This window comes from Crinia signifera, chromosome 5 (assembly GCF_055691185.1).
Source record: "Crinia signifera chromosome 5, ASM5569118v1, whole genome shotgun sequence".
In the NCBI taxonomy this organism is placed as follows: domain Eukaryota; kingdom Metazoa; phylum Chordata; class Amphibia; order Anura; family Myobatrachidae; genus Crinia; species Crinia signifera.
The window spans coordinates 65,685,226-65,702,924 of NC_139221.1; the positions used below are offsets into that span (position 1 = coordinate 65,685,226).

Sequence of the window (17,699 nt, forward strand, 5' to 3'; positions counted from 1 at the left end):
AGTACAACCAAACACAAAAAATATATATACTGTAACTCCATGGACAGATTGTGTAAGGCGGATATCTATAATGGGTACACGGTATACAGTTCACAGGGGCCACTGGATCATGGGGGGTCCACCGTCCATGCCAAAACTTTAGATTAATTTAGATTGTGCTGTGGTGTTATTTTTGTTAGTATTGGGGTTTCCCATGCAGAGAGCAAATGGAGCGCTCGACAGAATGCAGTCCTGTTTCTGCACCGCTCCATAATTCAGGAAGAATCCTTTTATTCTTGTCAACCACATCACATCCACCTGTGCTATCTTCTACCCCACAAAATGCATTCATCTTGCCCAGACAACCACACTTTGGTGGAATTCAAGGTGCATATTTCCAAGCCGAGGACCACAAAGTGTTCAACATTACATTTGCACTTCAATATGGGAAAGGGTAAATTGGGGAAAAGAACCTGTGCACCAGTACCACGTTTTATATTAGATGTATATATGATATATTTATATGAAAAAATCCACTATTTTGTAGTGTCAAAATGCTTGTGCATTAATGGGTGATGTGGAGGTGCTCCCCTGAGAGTAAAAATTGTAAGGTATATTACCATAATAATTAAACATTTGCGGTCCACTCCATATATTGTGGTACCTCAAACATTGTGTGAGAAAGTTAGTTCCGAACCATCATTGGTTTCAGATTGACGGATTTCCTACCTATACTTTACTCATTAGCAATTAACAGAGAACTCTTTAAAAATTGGAGTCTCAGGAATCTGTACATGTTTTGTGTATGTCTGTCTTGTTATGTCTAAATTTAATTTTAATGAATTAATAAATAAACGTTAAGTTTTAAATTCAAACGTGTGCCCCCAACAACAGAGAGTACTTTTCTTCTTTTTCTCGTTGTATTACATTTGCACTGCAGAACATTACATGGTAAACTACATAAGAAAAAAAAAAATTCCCCTAGCACAATGTGTAGTCTAGAGCAGAGGTTCCCAACCCTTTTCTCTCCAGTACCCCTTGATTAGGCTTTTTATTTATGAGTACCCCCTCTTAATTTGAAATATCCACAGTACTTGCAAGTGGAGTGGAAGTGAGCTATATGTGGTGTCCTTATATTAAGTAATAGTGGTAGAGTATGAACGGTCAGGAAACGGGTCCCCCTGTCTGGCCTCTGGCTGTGTACCTTCTTCGGGGGTTCCCGCTAACGCCTGTAGGATTAATGCCACAGCTTCCACCACCTGTGTTAGCACAGGGCAAATGATCTGAGGGCAGCACAGGTAGCTTCCATTGGATTGCTGGTCAGGCAAAAGCATGAGGAGACGCAGATGAAACTGCAGATAGAACTATAAGTGACGTGACTTGGTTCGCTGCACAGCAATGGGAGACTTCTTACGCCATCAGAAGACTTCTTACGCTATTACCAATATTATACCCCCAAACGTTCTGCAGCATGCCACCAATGGTAGAAATACCCCAGGTGGGGATTGCTGGACTAGATAAAGAGATTTGCATTTAACATGGTAATATAAAAATACAGAGATCTCAGTTACATACATTTGCAAACATAAGGCAACCCACTAGCTATGCCAAGGTGTATCTGCTTTGTTGGTCATACACTCTATGATAACAGCATCTACTGCGGGTCATATGTTTATGTATTTCCAATTTGAGGTCTAGCTCACCTGGAGGTACCTCCATTACAAGCACCTTTCATGGGTATAATAATTGATCTGAGCAACTACCATTCAGTTATAACTGTTCAGGGAGGAATAATATGGGATCAGTAGCTGGAGAATATGATGTAGTACAACAATAGAGGATCTTGTGGTGCCAGGTTGGGTATGGGATCCTGCCACTGGGAATGCCACCAGTTAGAAGCATCACAGCACCTACAATAAACCGACTGTTCTAGGGTAAGTATTCTATCCTTCTCCCCTCCCTCCCCCTAACCATCCTTTCCAGCAATTTAACCCTAACTCCTCACCCACAGCCTAAATCTAACCCTCCCTCTTTATAGCCCCACCATAACTCTCCCACCCACAGCCTAACCCTAATCCTCACCCTGCAGCCTAACTGTAACATATCCCTGATACTTATGTTTGTGATGTCGGCTGTCAGAATTCAAGTGTTGGTATTCTGACTAGTGGCGGGCTTCTGGTGGCGGTCTACCATCCAATGGCATCCTGAGTGCCAGGATACCAACTACATCCCATGGTGCCTCCACATGGGTTATCTCTCAATTTAGAAATACACAAAACAAATGACCCAAAGTAACGTGCTATTATGTGGTGGAGGATCACTTGAGCATAGTCGCCTTGCCATAGATGGTGGCTCATCATATGATTGCAAATGAATGCATCTGAGATCTCTGCATTTCTATTATGATGTACTGTAGGATATACAGATTTAGCATCTTTCATCATTGCAGGGGCTGGCAGTGGATTCGCGACGCGATAGCCCCTGCCAGACTTCGGAAGGGGCCGCGTGCACACGAGACGGGCATGCATTCCCTTACAATGGAGCTCCCCCCGCCGCCTCGCCCCCCCCCCACCCCCTAACTTTGCCCTTCTCCCTGAAGCGGAGGCGGGCAGGGTTCCCGTCTCTCGCTGATGGGAATCTGGGACGCGTGCCCGCTCGCCAGCAGGGCCCCGGCCCTGGATGAGCGGTGCTACATCTGTAGTCAGTGGCGTAACAGAAAATTTTGCTCCCCCCCGCCGGGACAATATCGTCTCGCCCCCCCCCCCCTGTTAAAGACAAGACCCCCCCACCCCGGGAGCTGGCAGGGGGGTCCGTGCGGCGAGGGGGTACCTGTGGTCAGGGACTCGGGAGAGCCTGGAGGTCCCTGATTATGAGTTGCCGGGGTCCCTGCAGCGAAGTGGAAATACTGCGATACCGCCGCGCGGCGGCGCGGGAAGCACTTCTGACTGAAAACAATGGGCGCATGTTGATTGGCTGAATCTCAGCCAATCCGTGTGCGGCCGCGGCCAGTGTTTTCAAAGTTAGAAGCGCTTCCCGCGCCGCCGCACGGCGGTAGCGCAGTATTTCCACTTCGCTGCAGGGACCTCCAGGCTATCCCGAGTCCCTGACCACAGGTACCCTCGCGCCGCACGGACCCTCCTGCCAGCTCCCCGCTGCACCCACAAGCAGTGGGGAGCTGGCGAAGAAACAACAGCGCCCGCAGACCCCCGGCGCCTCCCCGCCACCGCGGGGGCTGCGGCCCTTTAGTTACGCCACTGTCTGTAGTTTTTTTTTGCTGGCATATCCATTGCGTGTTCGCGCATGTGTGTGTATATGTATGTGGCATGTGTGTTGAAGGGGATTTTTTATTTTCTTCAGGAAAGTAACACTGCTCTTTTTTATTCCATATTGGAAGAAATAATGCTTCCATGGCAAGTTTTCACAGCTTGTACCTCACCTGTAAATATACGCTCTCTTGAGGACAGCTTCTAGTCGATCATTAAATTCAAAGAATGATCTATACTGGGAAACAATGAAAAATGAAACAATTAGACCCACACAAATAATAACACAGCACAGACTAAATATCTGGAGCTTGTCATACAAAACTGGGACAAATTCACAATACTTAATTTATTTAAGAGAACAAATCATTTCATATATAAGTATACATAATACATGCATGCATTGTTTAGTATTCGAACACAGCATGCATAAAGGGTTCATTTAAAAACCTGCTGGAAACATTGCCCAGAAGCACAAATGGCACTTTGTTGTGTGACTTTTCTTGCACAAAGGAACCAGTTTATCCAAGTTCATGAATGGCTTAGACACTCTTAGCTGCCATTTTTCGAACCCAGCCTGTAACATGACAGTTAGGGGCTGATTGGCTAGATTTTTATCACTCTTTGGGCCAGGTGTATGAAGCTTCAAAAAGTGACAAAATGGAAAGTGATAAGCATCCAGTAAATCAGCTCCTAACTGTGATGTTACAGGCTGAGTTTGAAAAAATGACAGGTAGGAGCTGATTGGCTGGTTGTTTATCACTCTTCACTTTTTGAAGCTTGATACATCTGGCACTTTCTCATCCTTGTGTGTATCTCTTTTCAAGTCTTAATACATCTGCCCCTTGGTGCGGACTGAGGATTGGTAACTAAATCCGGCCCGGGAAAAATCTTGAAGCAGTCTGGGGGGGGGGGGGTATTTTCTAGTATTGCTACTGACCCGGGGAAGGTGGGTGGTAGTAGTAACGCTACCCGGGGAGCCGCTCGTGACATGGTGACATCAACCAGGTGGCGGCCATCTTCAAACTGGTCAAAGCCGCGGCCATCAAACAAGAGCGACCATGGCCAAATTTACTGTGTGTGTGTGTGTGGGGGGGGGAGGTGTGGCCAAATCTGGACCAGCCAGATCCACCCCTGTGCCCATCTCCTGATTTTTGCTTCCAAACCCTGCCTCAAGCACGGATTCAGGTTTGCTCGGTAAGCTGTATATATTCCATGAATGTCAGTATTCCATTAACTGAAGAAGATTGAGAAGAAGAAATAGGGCACCAACTGAAGCTACGGATGGCATATAAAGACAATAGCCTGTAGCCAATCAGGGCTGACCTCTTCCATAGCTGAGCCCTGATTGGTTTCCCAGGCTGGTTATGGTGGGGGGGGTTCCGGTGTCTTTACTTAAAAATCATTAGATATCGCAAGTGATTTCTTTCTAAAATTTTGCAACCTATTAGGTTGCCCCGGGGTCAATCTTATTAGGTGCAAGTTTCAAGAGTGCAAAGTGCCGTTTTCTCTACAAATGTGCATTTTGCAATCATGTTACAAACTCATAATAGCACAGAATAAACAAATTTTTCCATTCGAAACTCACAGAGGGCGAGTGGTGGTAAGGAAAATTCTTATTTTAAGGTTAAAATGTCAGTACACTGTGCACATCCCCTTTGACACCCTGCTAAACACTAGTTAGGCAATTGAAAATTTCCAATAAGATTAATTTGTCCAATAATAACATGTCATTTTTTGGGTTTCAAAATGGACTAAAATTACCCCCAAATCAACTTTGTTGTTGCTTTATGTACCCTAAATTTAATTAGTGTATTTATTTAACAAAAAAAAATTATTGCCTTTAAAAAAAAAAAAAGTAATCTCCAATTATGTTAGTGAATAAAACAAAAAACTAGCATTGCAATTGTTTACATTTTGTTAATTTTGGTCAGTATACCGACATCGGAATTCTGACTATTAAACTCCATCAATCAGGATCCTTACTTACAGGAACTAATCTCCCTTGTGGGGGTCCATGACTTCCATGAGTTAGAATAGAACTTGTTGCAAGTGCAGAGAGCCACCAAGCCTGCATCGTGGAGAGTGCAGCAAGCCCACAAGTGGCTCTGATGCTCTCCCCCCCATGTCGGAGTACCAGCAGTTGGGATTCCGATGTCGGGATATGGAACGTCAGAATCCCGACTGTTGGGCCGCTATACTACACCCGTTCCTTTTGCTCAGTAACAACCTTGAATAAGATTCTGCTAAAAAAATACTTCTTATCTGAGGTTCAGGAAGGTCTCTAAACTTTTTCAATCTCTTCTCTCAAACTGCATATGGCAGACAAATCACAAATCCCTACTGTGCGTGCCAAAAATAGGAATTTTCAAATGGATTGGAGAATTTTCGAGAGAGCACATTTAGTACCAGTTATTTATATAGTGCGCAAATATTCTGCAGTGCTGTACAGAGAATATATGTACATTCACATCCGCCACTGCCCCAGTGGAGCTTACAGTCTATATTACCTACCAAACACAGTCATTCTATGGTTAATTTGTTGAGAGACAAATAACCTACCAGTATATTTTTGGATTGTGGGAGAAGACTGGAGTACCCAGAGGAAACCCACGCAAGCACGGGGAGAATAAACAAACTCCACATAGTTAAAGCCATGGAGGGAATCGAACCCATGACCTCAGTGTTGTGAAAGAGTAATGCCAAACATTTCACCATCCATGTTGTCCCATGTGAATGTCTATGAGTTTCATGAAAGAACATGAAACTCGAACATAATTGTATTTACCTCTTGGCCTTCAAAAAAATGGGAAACGGACCAATGGGGTCATTTTCTCCCAAGGTTTTAATGTAACTTTTATGCACTGATAAGCAACACTGTACATTATTGAAAGCACCAATGAACTGTAGCCTTAAAATAAATCATGTATCTTATAGGCAAGGGCAGGTCCAGAAGAAGAAAATGACAGGGGGAAGGGTACCCTGAAAATAGGGTTGTGGTCTCCCATGAAAGACATCCCCGCAAATCACACCTCTCATTTCCCAGAATTCCACAATCTGATAATCTGTATTGAGACATTGCTGTACAAGTGCAGTTGACAGATATACCCATTGTAAGAGTCATGGCAAGCAGGGGCAATTGAGAACTAAAAGCCCTGCAAAAATATCTGGAAGTGGCCTCATATGAGAGATTCGAAATAAACTACATGTGGGGCCAAATGTAATAGCCTCCGAGTTTGGTGACTGTGTGGGATGCCGGACAAACTCTGACTTTTTTTTAAAGGGGCAATCACGTACAGGGTATGGTTTTGTCTTGTAAATGTTGCCCTTTAAAAAAAAAGTCTGAGATTGGTACAGCCGCCAAACTTGAATGCTATTCCATGTGGCCCATGGAGTCAACACCAAAGAAGTGGGAATTAAATTAAGGTTTATTTATAGGGTAGAAAGTTTCTTAACCATGTAGGTTGCTTTGGGGAACATCACCTCTTTATTTTTAGAAGCTTCAGTAAAATTACCCCAATGAATTTTAATATTAAATATAACTGGCTATACTCCTTACATAAATTGATGACTCTCTATTTGATGACAACAGTACTTAAATTGTGAACATGGATTACTGCATACCTTTAGCAAACGGTTTACTCTTAAGACTGGAGTGAATCCAAAGACTACGTACAGAAGATCAAATGGTGCCACAGATGCTATGTCAAGCTGTGAAACAACAACATACAGTTTACTGTTCCAATTAAACAAAACAGATGACAATTATGTTGATTTTTTATGATGTTCATGCAAGGAGACAGATAAACTTAACCTTACCATTAAAATTATGCTGACATGTATAAGGCACTTGACCATTTAACTAATTCTATCATATTAGGGGGAGATTTATCAAAGTTTGGAAATAGTTCAAGTGGCGAAAAATAAAATACCATCCAATCAGCTCATGACTGATATTTTCCAGACATAGCCTGTAACAAGACAGATTGGATAGTATTTTATTTCTCTCCTAATATTAATAAATGTCTTCCTAATTACTGACATTTTTGTATTATTTAACTGTTCAAACACACCTTTCCAAAAAGTTGAGACTTGCTTAAATATACTGTATAGGGGGATATTTACTAAGATGTGTATTTAACTTCACATGTGATGTTGCTGTGGGCAACCACTCAGAAGCTACTTCTTAATTATTTAGCACCCTCTAGAAGATAGTAGACAGGATCTGATTGGTTGCCCATAGCAACATCACATGTGAAGTAGAATACACATCTTAGTAATTTTCCCCCATTTTCTCAGGGAGCACTGCCTGAAAGTCTCCATATTAATGCATATTGATCTAGAGCATTGGGGGCCAAACCTGTCCTCAAGATCAGTCCATGTTTTCCAGGCAACCTGTGGCTCTATAGTAGGAATGAATGCAGCATGTTTGAAAAAGTGACAGTTAGTAATGACTACATCCGTGCACCAGTTTGGTGATTTGGAAAACGTGGACTGTTTTTACATCTTGAGGGCCGGTTTGGCCAGCCCTGTTCTAGAGAGTTTTTATATAAGTTGTTCTCAAATTCGGTCCTCAATGCTTGAGGAAAGGTGACTTACACATTGCACCTCAAACCTGGGTTATTGGCGGTCACTGCCTTGTTGACCTGGGTCGAGGTGAGTTGTGAAACAGCAAACCTTATGACCCAGGTCGACCAACCCAGCATTTTGACCCTGGTTATATGAAGTGCTAAACTGTGTCGCTCTGTGTATAATGTTTGACCCGGGTTTAATGTGAAAGTGCTGGAACCAGGGTGGACCTGGGATTGAGTTTTTAGGTCCGACCTGGCACAGCGATGTGGGAGCGGTATTAATTATCTTCTATGCTCAACCATGAATATCCTTAAAACCTGGACTGTTGGGGTATGAATACTGAAAGGTCATGATTTTTCATCTAGAATATTGGTATTTTTATCTTTAGTCATCATGCCCCCCCCCCCCCCCCCCCTCATCACCGCCTAAAGTGCTGCAAAAGCAAACACTAATATTTTTATTTAAATTTGGCAAAATTACTTACACGGAACTTTGCAGATTCCCAGTAGCTCTTCCTTATTACTTTTTGATCTGTCTAGAGTAGAGTAGAAAAGAAAAGAAAGTTAAAAAAAGGAATAAACGTGCAACCAGCATAATATAAAATGATCTTGGCAAATCCACTCTAGGGGTACATTTACTCAAGCTTCTAAAAAAAATGAAGAGAGGTAATATTGTCCTTAGCAACCAATCAGATTCTGTCTATCATTTTGTAGGGTTCAATAGAGAAATGCTATACAGAATCTGATTGGTTGCCATAGGCAATATCACCTCTTTTCATTTCTAGAAGCTTTAGGCAATGTACAACTGAATAAATTAAATGTAACTTACACAGGCCAGGAAATGTGTAGTCTTTGGGCATATCTACCAAAATTCAGCCTGAGGGAGGAGCCCAAAAGTTTTGGGGCGTGACCTCATGATAAGGGGCGTGACCTAAGCCCCATCCCCATTTTTGCCACTTTTGGGGCTAGCTAGCTAGCGACTCTGGAAGCTACTGGCTATGTCCCCAGCCCGTCAGGCTGCAGGAATAGTCGCCTCTATTCACAGGGGACGGCCCTACTGCTGGGAAGGGTTCTGAGTTGGACGTGCAGCAAGTCCGACCCTCCGACTCTGATCTTTTGCACACTGGCCCGCCCATTGGATCCATTCAGATGCCAAAAACATGCACTTTGGCTGCTTTTCTGTGAAGTGACCAGTATATTGGGGCCTTTAGTTTGGAACCCTGGTGTACCTGAGACTCACTCACTAGTACAGGAAGCTTAATATTTTTTTATCTAACTCAAATTATGTAAAGAAACTTTTTATTTCTCAATAAAAATATCGAAAACCGCAAACACCATTGTTACTATACTGACTTAATGGCCAATGTTCTTATCTTACATCATCAGGAGCCTAATATACTTCTACGGTATCCAGTTTATCTGACCTATATGAGTGTGATAGCATTACAAATTACTCAGGAATTAAAGGGGTTTATTTGCACATCAGTTAAAAACTCTGGCAGTCCCTTGCGCAAGACTGCAATGTGCTGTAATGGAGGGCTTTAGGACCCAGCATTGCCTGCAGGGGAAATAGCATGGGGAGAGAGAGTGTACTGAGGCCAGAAATCTGCTGTTTGAGAAGAGATCATGTGCCTTCTCTGAGGATTGGTGGAGATAAATGCACAGACAGTGCTGTGCAGAGAGCTGAGGCCAGAGGTCAAAGTACTGTGCAGAGAGCAGCCCGAGGACTGCGCATGCACTGCTACTGATTGTCAAAGTGACAGAACATAGTGTAGCAATGACTTTCACCCTGTATAGGGAGCATGGCTGGGAGACTGAGCTGTGGAGAGTTGCAACACAGACCTCCCAACTTCTTAATGCGTGCAGGCCTAGTGAAAAGGGGGCGTGGCCTAAAATTGCATTACTTCAGCAAGGTCAGGTACCGCATTTTTACTATGCTCTTACATTTGCGATTAGTAATGCAAAGGACAGCTCCTGCCACAAGAGCTGTCCTTTGTGATGCGACTCTGGGGCTGGACTTCCGGATCTGAGACCCGGGACCCCTCTGCCCATGTGCAGAGTGACAGCCTGGCCGTGGGGCAAACTGGGAGGGATCTGTGATGGATCCTTCACTCAGTGCTGCAGAGAGAAGCAGAGAGGGGGGTGGTAGGGAGTTATCACCACTACTTTGCATCTGCAAGGCAGCTGGTGATTGGAGAATAGATACTGTGCACATGCAGCAGCGCTACAGAGCAGGGAGGGAGACAATGCATGCCCAGCTGCTAAGGTAGTGCTGTGCACGCCCCCAAATCATAATAGTTTTCATATAAAATGCAAAGTAATTATTGAATGTCTATTATACATCTGTTCACTGTGGAGGAAACTGATCAATCCATTGTCTCAACTAATCTTCCTTACCTCTCAGAAGAGGTAAGGAAGATTAGTAGTCCCACCCTAAGTGGTTGGGTTAGTTTGTGTTAATTGTTGCACAGATGGAGCCGGCCTCGCTGTTGCAGGGGATGGCGGAAGATTCGCCATCCGTGATCCCCCGCCAGCCGTCATCTGATCTGCGAAAGGGGATGCGTGCACGTCTCCTTCCGTCGGCGCTTTCCCCGGGTCCCCGCCGGCTTGTCGGCGGTCACCCGGGGTGCCCACCGCCTTTCCGCTCGCCTTCCTAACCCTGTTAACCCTGTCCGTCTCCCTGAAGCGGAGACGGACAGGGTTCCCGTCGCCCCACCGCCCGGAAACTGAGACCCAGTCAGATGGAGCGCCTCGCCGCTGGCGGATTGCCAGCGGAGACAATCTGGCGATTCGCCAGCAAGAGGGAGGCCGGCTCCATCTGTATCAGCTTTTTATTGTAGTGGCCGGTCGCAGTACCGTGGGTTGAATGGGGTCATCCATGGGAACTCTCAGCACTGTAAGGGCGCCCCCATGAAAACACTGGCTGTTTGCATGGTAATGTGGGTGGGATGATGTGGGCCGGGGGTGGGCGGCTGACATCACCGTCGCCTGCCCTTTTTTTGTCCTGGCACTTGGTTGGCGACCATCGGATGATTTCTCCAGCAGCCGTGGCATGCGTTTTCGTAACACATCCCCTTGCTTGGTTGCGAGAGGAAACCCCGGGGGTAGTCCACGGGGTAGGTGGGGTGGTGGTGTGCCAGTGGTTCACTGCTGGAGGCACCACTGACGCACCCTTTCTTTACAGTAGCATGCAAGAAAATTTCTCAGGAGAGTCCGCTCCTGCAGCGCAACTCAACACAAGAAATTAAGGCCATTCCACCGAATATCTGAAAGGCCTATAAGGGTCCATTAAATGAAAAATATTTTCACTTTGTAAAATTTTTAAAAATTGCATAAGCAAAAACTATTGCCCGTCCATCGAATTGGCGTTAAGACTAGTTAAGTTATAGTTTAAACTATTCAGCGAGCTTTGAAATTTAGTTAGAAGTTATATATAGTTATAGTTAACTTTCTTGTCTTAGTTATTAGCGGAACAAGAAGCACTTTGGAAGAAGTGTGGACATTTGGTAGGGCCAAAGGTATAAGGTCAATGTTGAATGTAACAGGTGTATGTAATCCCATGTAGAAACTTCTCACAAGTGTTTCTGGAGCTACCTGAATTATTAAAAAAATGTTTTGACACATGGTTTTTGACCAAAAATAATAGAGGCAGTTGTTAATATTTAAGCTGGAGAGAGCTAAAAATTTGTCTTTATTGTGTTATACTTACAATTATGTCACCTCCTTTAACAAATTGTAGACGTGGCTGAAACACGAAAATATCCAAAAGATAGCAAATATCACATGTGTAGTCAATCAGCATAAAGTACAAGAGGTTGTCCGGGACTTGATATGGAAACACACATCGGAGGGGAATGAACCAGCAGTTCCAGTTGAATGACAAAGTGAGAAGAAGCAGCCAAAACAGATACCTCCTATCTAGGTAAATGAGATAATTTACACGTAGATGAGAGTTATAAATGATATAAACAACTATAAAATATGACACTGTCTACAGTATGTCACTTTCTGACAACACCATCAAAGATAATTGCTATTCATTTAGAGGTGGACACACCAACAGATATGCATGTCAGGAGGCATATCTCTTGTGTGCGTAACCCATGGAGAGCTGCAGTGATGATGATGATGATCATCATCATCATCATGATCAGGAGAGTGCTCATTCGTTATGTGTAGCTATTGGCTATTTGTGCATGATGGTTCTTGTTGTCTTTAATTAGTGGTGTGATGTCAGCTGTAGGTAGGGTGTTTGCCATTGGTGAAAGTCAGTTCACATGGCATAAAGTGATCCCTATTTGTGGTACTGATAGGTACCTAAAATGGCCAAAATACAATGTTGCTATTCTAAAATGAAAGAACTCAACCTAAAAGGAGACATTTGTATTTATAAGTGCAACGGTACATTCCCTGGTGACAAGGGATCTCATTGTGCCAAGGTGGGGAAAGATGCTATTGTCTGCACAAGGGAAACCCCTTCAGTATCGATGCTTTTTTCGGCCCAACTGGCTTCTTTACAGGACACTACAGTGAGGCTATAGTTATTCCCATTGCGTGCAAGACAGGATCTTCTCTACACCTTGGTGCCAGCTGATTTTACCCTTTACTTTTATAGTACTTTCTTCTTACTTTATACCCTAATCAGTGCCTACTAGACTCCGTCTCTTCCATCTAGGAACATCATCTTGACTGACAGCAGATGCAGACTGTATTCTTCACACTTGTAGATATGTGCACATTGGGACTCTCATTTGCTGTTCACTGCTTTATGCACACAACAGGCAGCAGGAGCCTAGGACTCATAGAACAAAGATATTCTACATACTGTATATTCTTAATTCTCCATTGTTATACAGTATGTATGTGTATTGCATTATGTGTATTGCATTTACTCAAATGCATGAACTATACTACATTTTCATTTGCTTGTATATGATTTGTATATACACTGTTGCTCTTTTTATGTTATGATAAAGTTTTACTGACAGTAAGGGGTAAATTTACAAAATCTTCTAATAATTAAAAGAGGCGATGTTGCCTATAGCAACCAAATAGATTCTGTCTATGATTTTCTAGGATGCAATAGAGAAATTTTAGACAGAATACGATTGGTTGCTATGGGAACATCATCTCTTTTTTAATGTTTAGAAGCTTTAGTATATTTACCCCTAAGAGTACTTGCTACCAAATTGGATTTGACATTGATATATTTTTGAATACTGGGTTTTTGTAGACCCGTACATATGCAGTGCAGGAGCCTACCGCAACCCTCTGAAGTACTTTACTGATTTTTTTAAATTAACATCCACAAAATCACATATTTTGTTGCTTATCTATCTCTGATCTGACAACAGTGACGTAACTATATAAGGTGCAGGGAAAGCAACTGCTCTGGGGCCTGGGAGCTTGAGGGTCCCCAAAGCTATGCCCTGCACTTTTTCAAATATTTATTGCATGCTGTGGCCCTTATTTTGGTTCACTCGTAGAGGCAAATTCCTTCTCAAATGGACAAAACCATGTGCACTGCAGGTGGGGCAGATGTAACTTGTGCAGAGAGAGTTCGATTTGGGTGAGTTATTTTGTTTCTGTGCAGGGAAATACTGCTTTATTTTTACACTGCAATATAGATCTCACTTTGAAGTAAAACCCCACCCAAATCTAACTCTCTCTGAACAAGTTACATCTGTCCCCCTGCAGTGCACATGGTTTTTTCCATTTGAGAAGGAAATAAGTGATATAATTTAGATACAATTTAGATACAATCTATCTCCATGAGAAAATTGTATTTATTGATTTGATTTATAAAGTGGAAACAGCAGTATGTTTTTTTAATTCTAATAAGATTTGATAAAAAATGTATATATATTTAGGTATATTAGGTATATTTCATAGTTTTTTTTGGTACCAGGGCAATAAACAAAAACAGGCCCAGCACCAGTATGATTATAACCAGCGGTGTAGCTGGCCATATATTCTTTTAGAGAGTATTAAAATTGTATTTTAAGTTTTCTCACATGGGGCCAAATGTACTAAGCTTCAAAAGTGATAAAATGGAAAGTGATAAACCACAAGCCAATCATCTGCCATACTCTAGGCCACGCATGTCCAACCTGTGGCCCTCCAGCTTTTGTGAAACTACACATCCCAGCATGCCTTGCCATAGTATTGCTATTAGGGAATGCTAAAACTATTGCAAGGCATGCTGGGATGTGTAATTTCACAACAGCTGGAGGGCCGCAGGTTGCACATGCCTGCTCTAGGCTTTGTTTGAAAAATTATAAGTAGGAACTGATTGGTTGATGGTTTTTCACTCTCCATTTTATCACTTTTCAAGGCTTAGTACATCTCACCCATGATGCAAGGTTTCTATTTCTATGTATTTATGGAGACATTGTAGCTGATAGTGTAGATCATTTTACTGACCACACCAACGAATACACTGTTCACAGCTCCTCCCCTTTCTTAGTACAGGCCCTGGAACATTTTCAGCCCCCGCTCCACATCGCCCTTAATATGGCCCTGTTTGGATTCCCAAAATAACACACCCTACCTGTATAACCATCCATGGATTCAGGCATCTTAAATTTATTAAGGTACTGTTTAAGTCTGCGTCTCTTAAACTTGCAGCAGAGCATATTACAATAGTGCTCCTCTTCTGGAGCCGGCTGCATTTCCTGTTTAGCATTTGTTTCCTTATCGCTGCCTTTCTCTTCCTCTTTTGTAGCAGTTGGAGGTGGAGGTTTAGAAAGTTTCCTTTTGGCTGGACCTGTAAATATAAATCAAAATAAAATCACATTGTTACATGGGGCCTGATTCAGCATGGGTTGTAGTTTTGCGAGGATTCGTGGTGGTAGGCTGTAGGAGGAGGGGGTAGCGGAGGGTGCCTGAAAAATCTTGTGGAAGCAAAGCATTTACATATTTGTTCATTAAGGGGAATAGGAACTGCATTAATAATGTGTAACCTTATTGTAAAATACTGAGAGAGCAGGAAGAGGGAATCGGGCTGCTTCCGTTATAAAAGTACTAGAGACATATATGGGCAGATTTATTAACCCTGGTGAAGTGATAAAGTGGCTGGTTCTTTATCACCTTCCAATCAGCCCTTAAATGTCAAGTTACATACTTGGTTTGGAAAATTACAGTTAGGAGCCATTTAGTTGGTGCATAATCAACGGCCGGTTTATCACTTCACCAGGCTTAACAAATCAGCCCCTCAGTGTGATACGGATATGCCCCCTAATCAGATGTGGCCACAGCCCCAAATATCATATTTCATACTGTTTGGAAACTATTCATTGTGCATCTTATTATTGCATGGGACATATTGCTACTGCCAAACATCTCTAATAAATGGAGATGGTTGGCGGCAGAAGTAGCTTCTACCTTTGTGGAAAAAGGGGGCTGCTGCTGGCTGTGCATCTCAGTCCTCCAGAGAAGAGGGAAATCCCTTCTGCCATATATCTCACGGCACCTGCACAATGGAGCTTACAGGTGCTGGATCCAGTATATAAGTGGCAGCATGACTGTGCATGCACAAACCTCTGTTTCTATGGATGGCATTGGCTGTCCAATTAGAGCTTACTGCGGGTTACTGGCAGGTAGTATATCCAATAGGAAGTCACTGCCAGTCCCAGTGTAGCCAGTGCAGTCACGGACTACAGCTGGCTCAATGGAGGATTTTACTTGGAGGGATGTGGGCTGCAGGTAAAATCTGCTACTGGTTGGCAGGACGATAGAGGTGGTTGGTGTAGGGAAGGATTAACAGGGGTTGAGTAAGGGATAAGGAGAAATAATGGTGCTTAATAACCTGTGTGGCGAATGATGATGGGAGATAATAAGTAAAGACAATGGGGTAATGAAGGTGGGAGACTACCAGGGGTGTCGGGGTGATGAAGAAAGTTAATGGAGGTAGCTGGTGGGGTAGTTATGAATTTTGGAGGGTGATTCAAATATTGAGGAGTGATGGATGAATGGGTGGTGTGGTGATGAAGAAGGATGGTGGGGATAGGAGTATGATGAATTAGAGAAAGGGGGATGGAAAGCATTTATAAAAAAACAATGCTGCTGCTATAGAAAATGTGTTTGATGTGGTCCTGGAGAGTTGGTGGAACTTATTTTCCCTGCAAACAAACCCCTCAACCCATTAGGCGGAACCCAGGCCAGTGACAGGGTTTTGGCAAACTATAAATTTGTACCCTACTTCCCGTACTTTATAAAGGGACAGTGGTTTCACAAGGAAGGGGTCACATAATAGTACCCCTATTACACCACACAGTAGCACCATCATATTCATATTACACCGCATGTAGTGCCCCTGATTCATATTACACCACATAGTAATGCCCCTTATTCCCGTTACTACACACAGTAATACCTTTATTCACGTCATTCAGCAGTGCCCCTTATACAGGATACACTGCACAGTAGTGCTCCTTATACATGTATGCCACACAGTAGTGTTGCTTATATACAATGCCCACTGTAGCAGTGCTCATTACACAGTTCAGACTACCTTTTATTTGCTAAGCCAGGAGAAATCATTTGATGGTCCTCAACCATCAAATGATTTCTCCTGCTGAGGAGACATGCGTGGTTGCGAGGGGAATTGGCAGAACAGGGGGATGATTCAATGGGGCAGTGGGTGGAGTCTCTGGTGCTCAGTAAGCTGCTAGCTTCACAGCTTACCAAGCAAACCAGAATCACCCCATAATGCGCACAGTAGTAGTGACCCTTTTTCACATATCTGCATATGTTATCCCAGCAGCTCACTGCCCATGTCTTTCCAGGAGCTTCATGCCATGTGTCATCCCAGCAGCTCACCGTGCATGTATTTCCAGGAGCTTCATGCCATGTGTCTTACTAGCAGTTGCTCCACCTCTCTGTGTCTCTCCAGACCCCTCTTACCTTGTTTTCAGCATGCACAGAGCCTGCTCCTCTAAGTGGCCCTTCTTCACTTCAGCGGTGATAGTGGCATGATATCACATATGCCACGTCAGAGAAGTAAGCTGCTGGGATAGGCTTTCTGTTGGAATTACTCTGCAGGGCTCTGGTGGAGGTGGAACAGTTATCCTTACCATTACCATTACAGGGAATGGGAATGTGTTGTATACTGGGGCTCCGACAGAAGGTGCGCGCACGCGAGATACTCGTGCGCCCACTTCTATCGGATGACACACAGCAGTGATTGCTGATTCTATCGCCAGCTCTTAACAACTTTTTTAGGTAACTGGTAATCATTTTAGAGAATTTTTGACATGTTGAAGTGGCACTAATAATATTTATTAAATGTAATAAATTACTATAATCACAAATTTACCCAGAGAGAATAAAAGACCCTGATATGTATAGATTGGAGAAGAGAAGGGAAAAGGGAGACATGATGGAGACTTTCACATATACAAAGGGTTCTAACAAGGTCCAGGAGGGAAACGTTACACTGAGATTGAAAGAAGGTAGGTTCAGGAGAAATGTAAGAAAAAAATACTTCACAGATGGGTAGTGGATGGGATACGGTCATACTGTCTACAGCATTTAGGTCTACAAGCATTAGGTCTACACCACTAGGTCGACCTGCATTAAGGTCGACCTGCATTTAGGTAGACATGCATTAAGGTCAACATGATTTAGGTCGACAGGGTCATTAGGTCGACAGGGTCATTAGGTCGACTTTTATAAGGTCAACAGGGTCATTAGGCCGACATGGGAAAGGTCGACAGGCAAAAGGTCGACATGGGGTCATTTCACTGTTTTACGAGTCGACATTTGCCGACAGGCGGTATTTCATGCCCTACCATCCACTAGGGCATGGTGGGAGAAAAAAATAGTGTACACGAAGCATGGCGAGCGCAGCGAGCCATGCGAGGGGACACGGTGCTATGTTGACTGT

General features: G+C 43.4%; 1 protein-coding gene across 2 annotated transcripts in view; it reads right to left on the minus strand.

Annotated features, from left to right (window-relative positions):
- The window catches only part of CNGB3 (cyclic nucleotide gated channel subunit beta 3), a 177,135-nt gene that overhangs the window by 98,158 nt on the left and 61,278 nt on the right, over positions 1-17,699 (minus strand). For both annotated transcript variants that reach the window (XM_083187382.1, XM_083187381.1), the window contains exons 6-10: positions 14,364-14,579; positions 11,523-11,731; positions 8,299-8,349; positions 6,867-6,953; positions 3,416-3,480 (exon numbers count right to left, since the gene is read on the minus strand). In XM_083187382.1, coding sequence (XP_083043508.1) covers positions 3,416-3,480; positions 6,867-6,953; positions 8,299-8,349; positions 11,523-11,731; positions 14,364-14,579 — 628 coding nt within the window. The remainder of the gene's footprint in view (positions 1-3,415; positions 3,481-6,866; positions 6,954-8,298; positions 8,350-11,522; positions 11,732-14,363; positions 14,580-17,699) is intronic.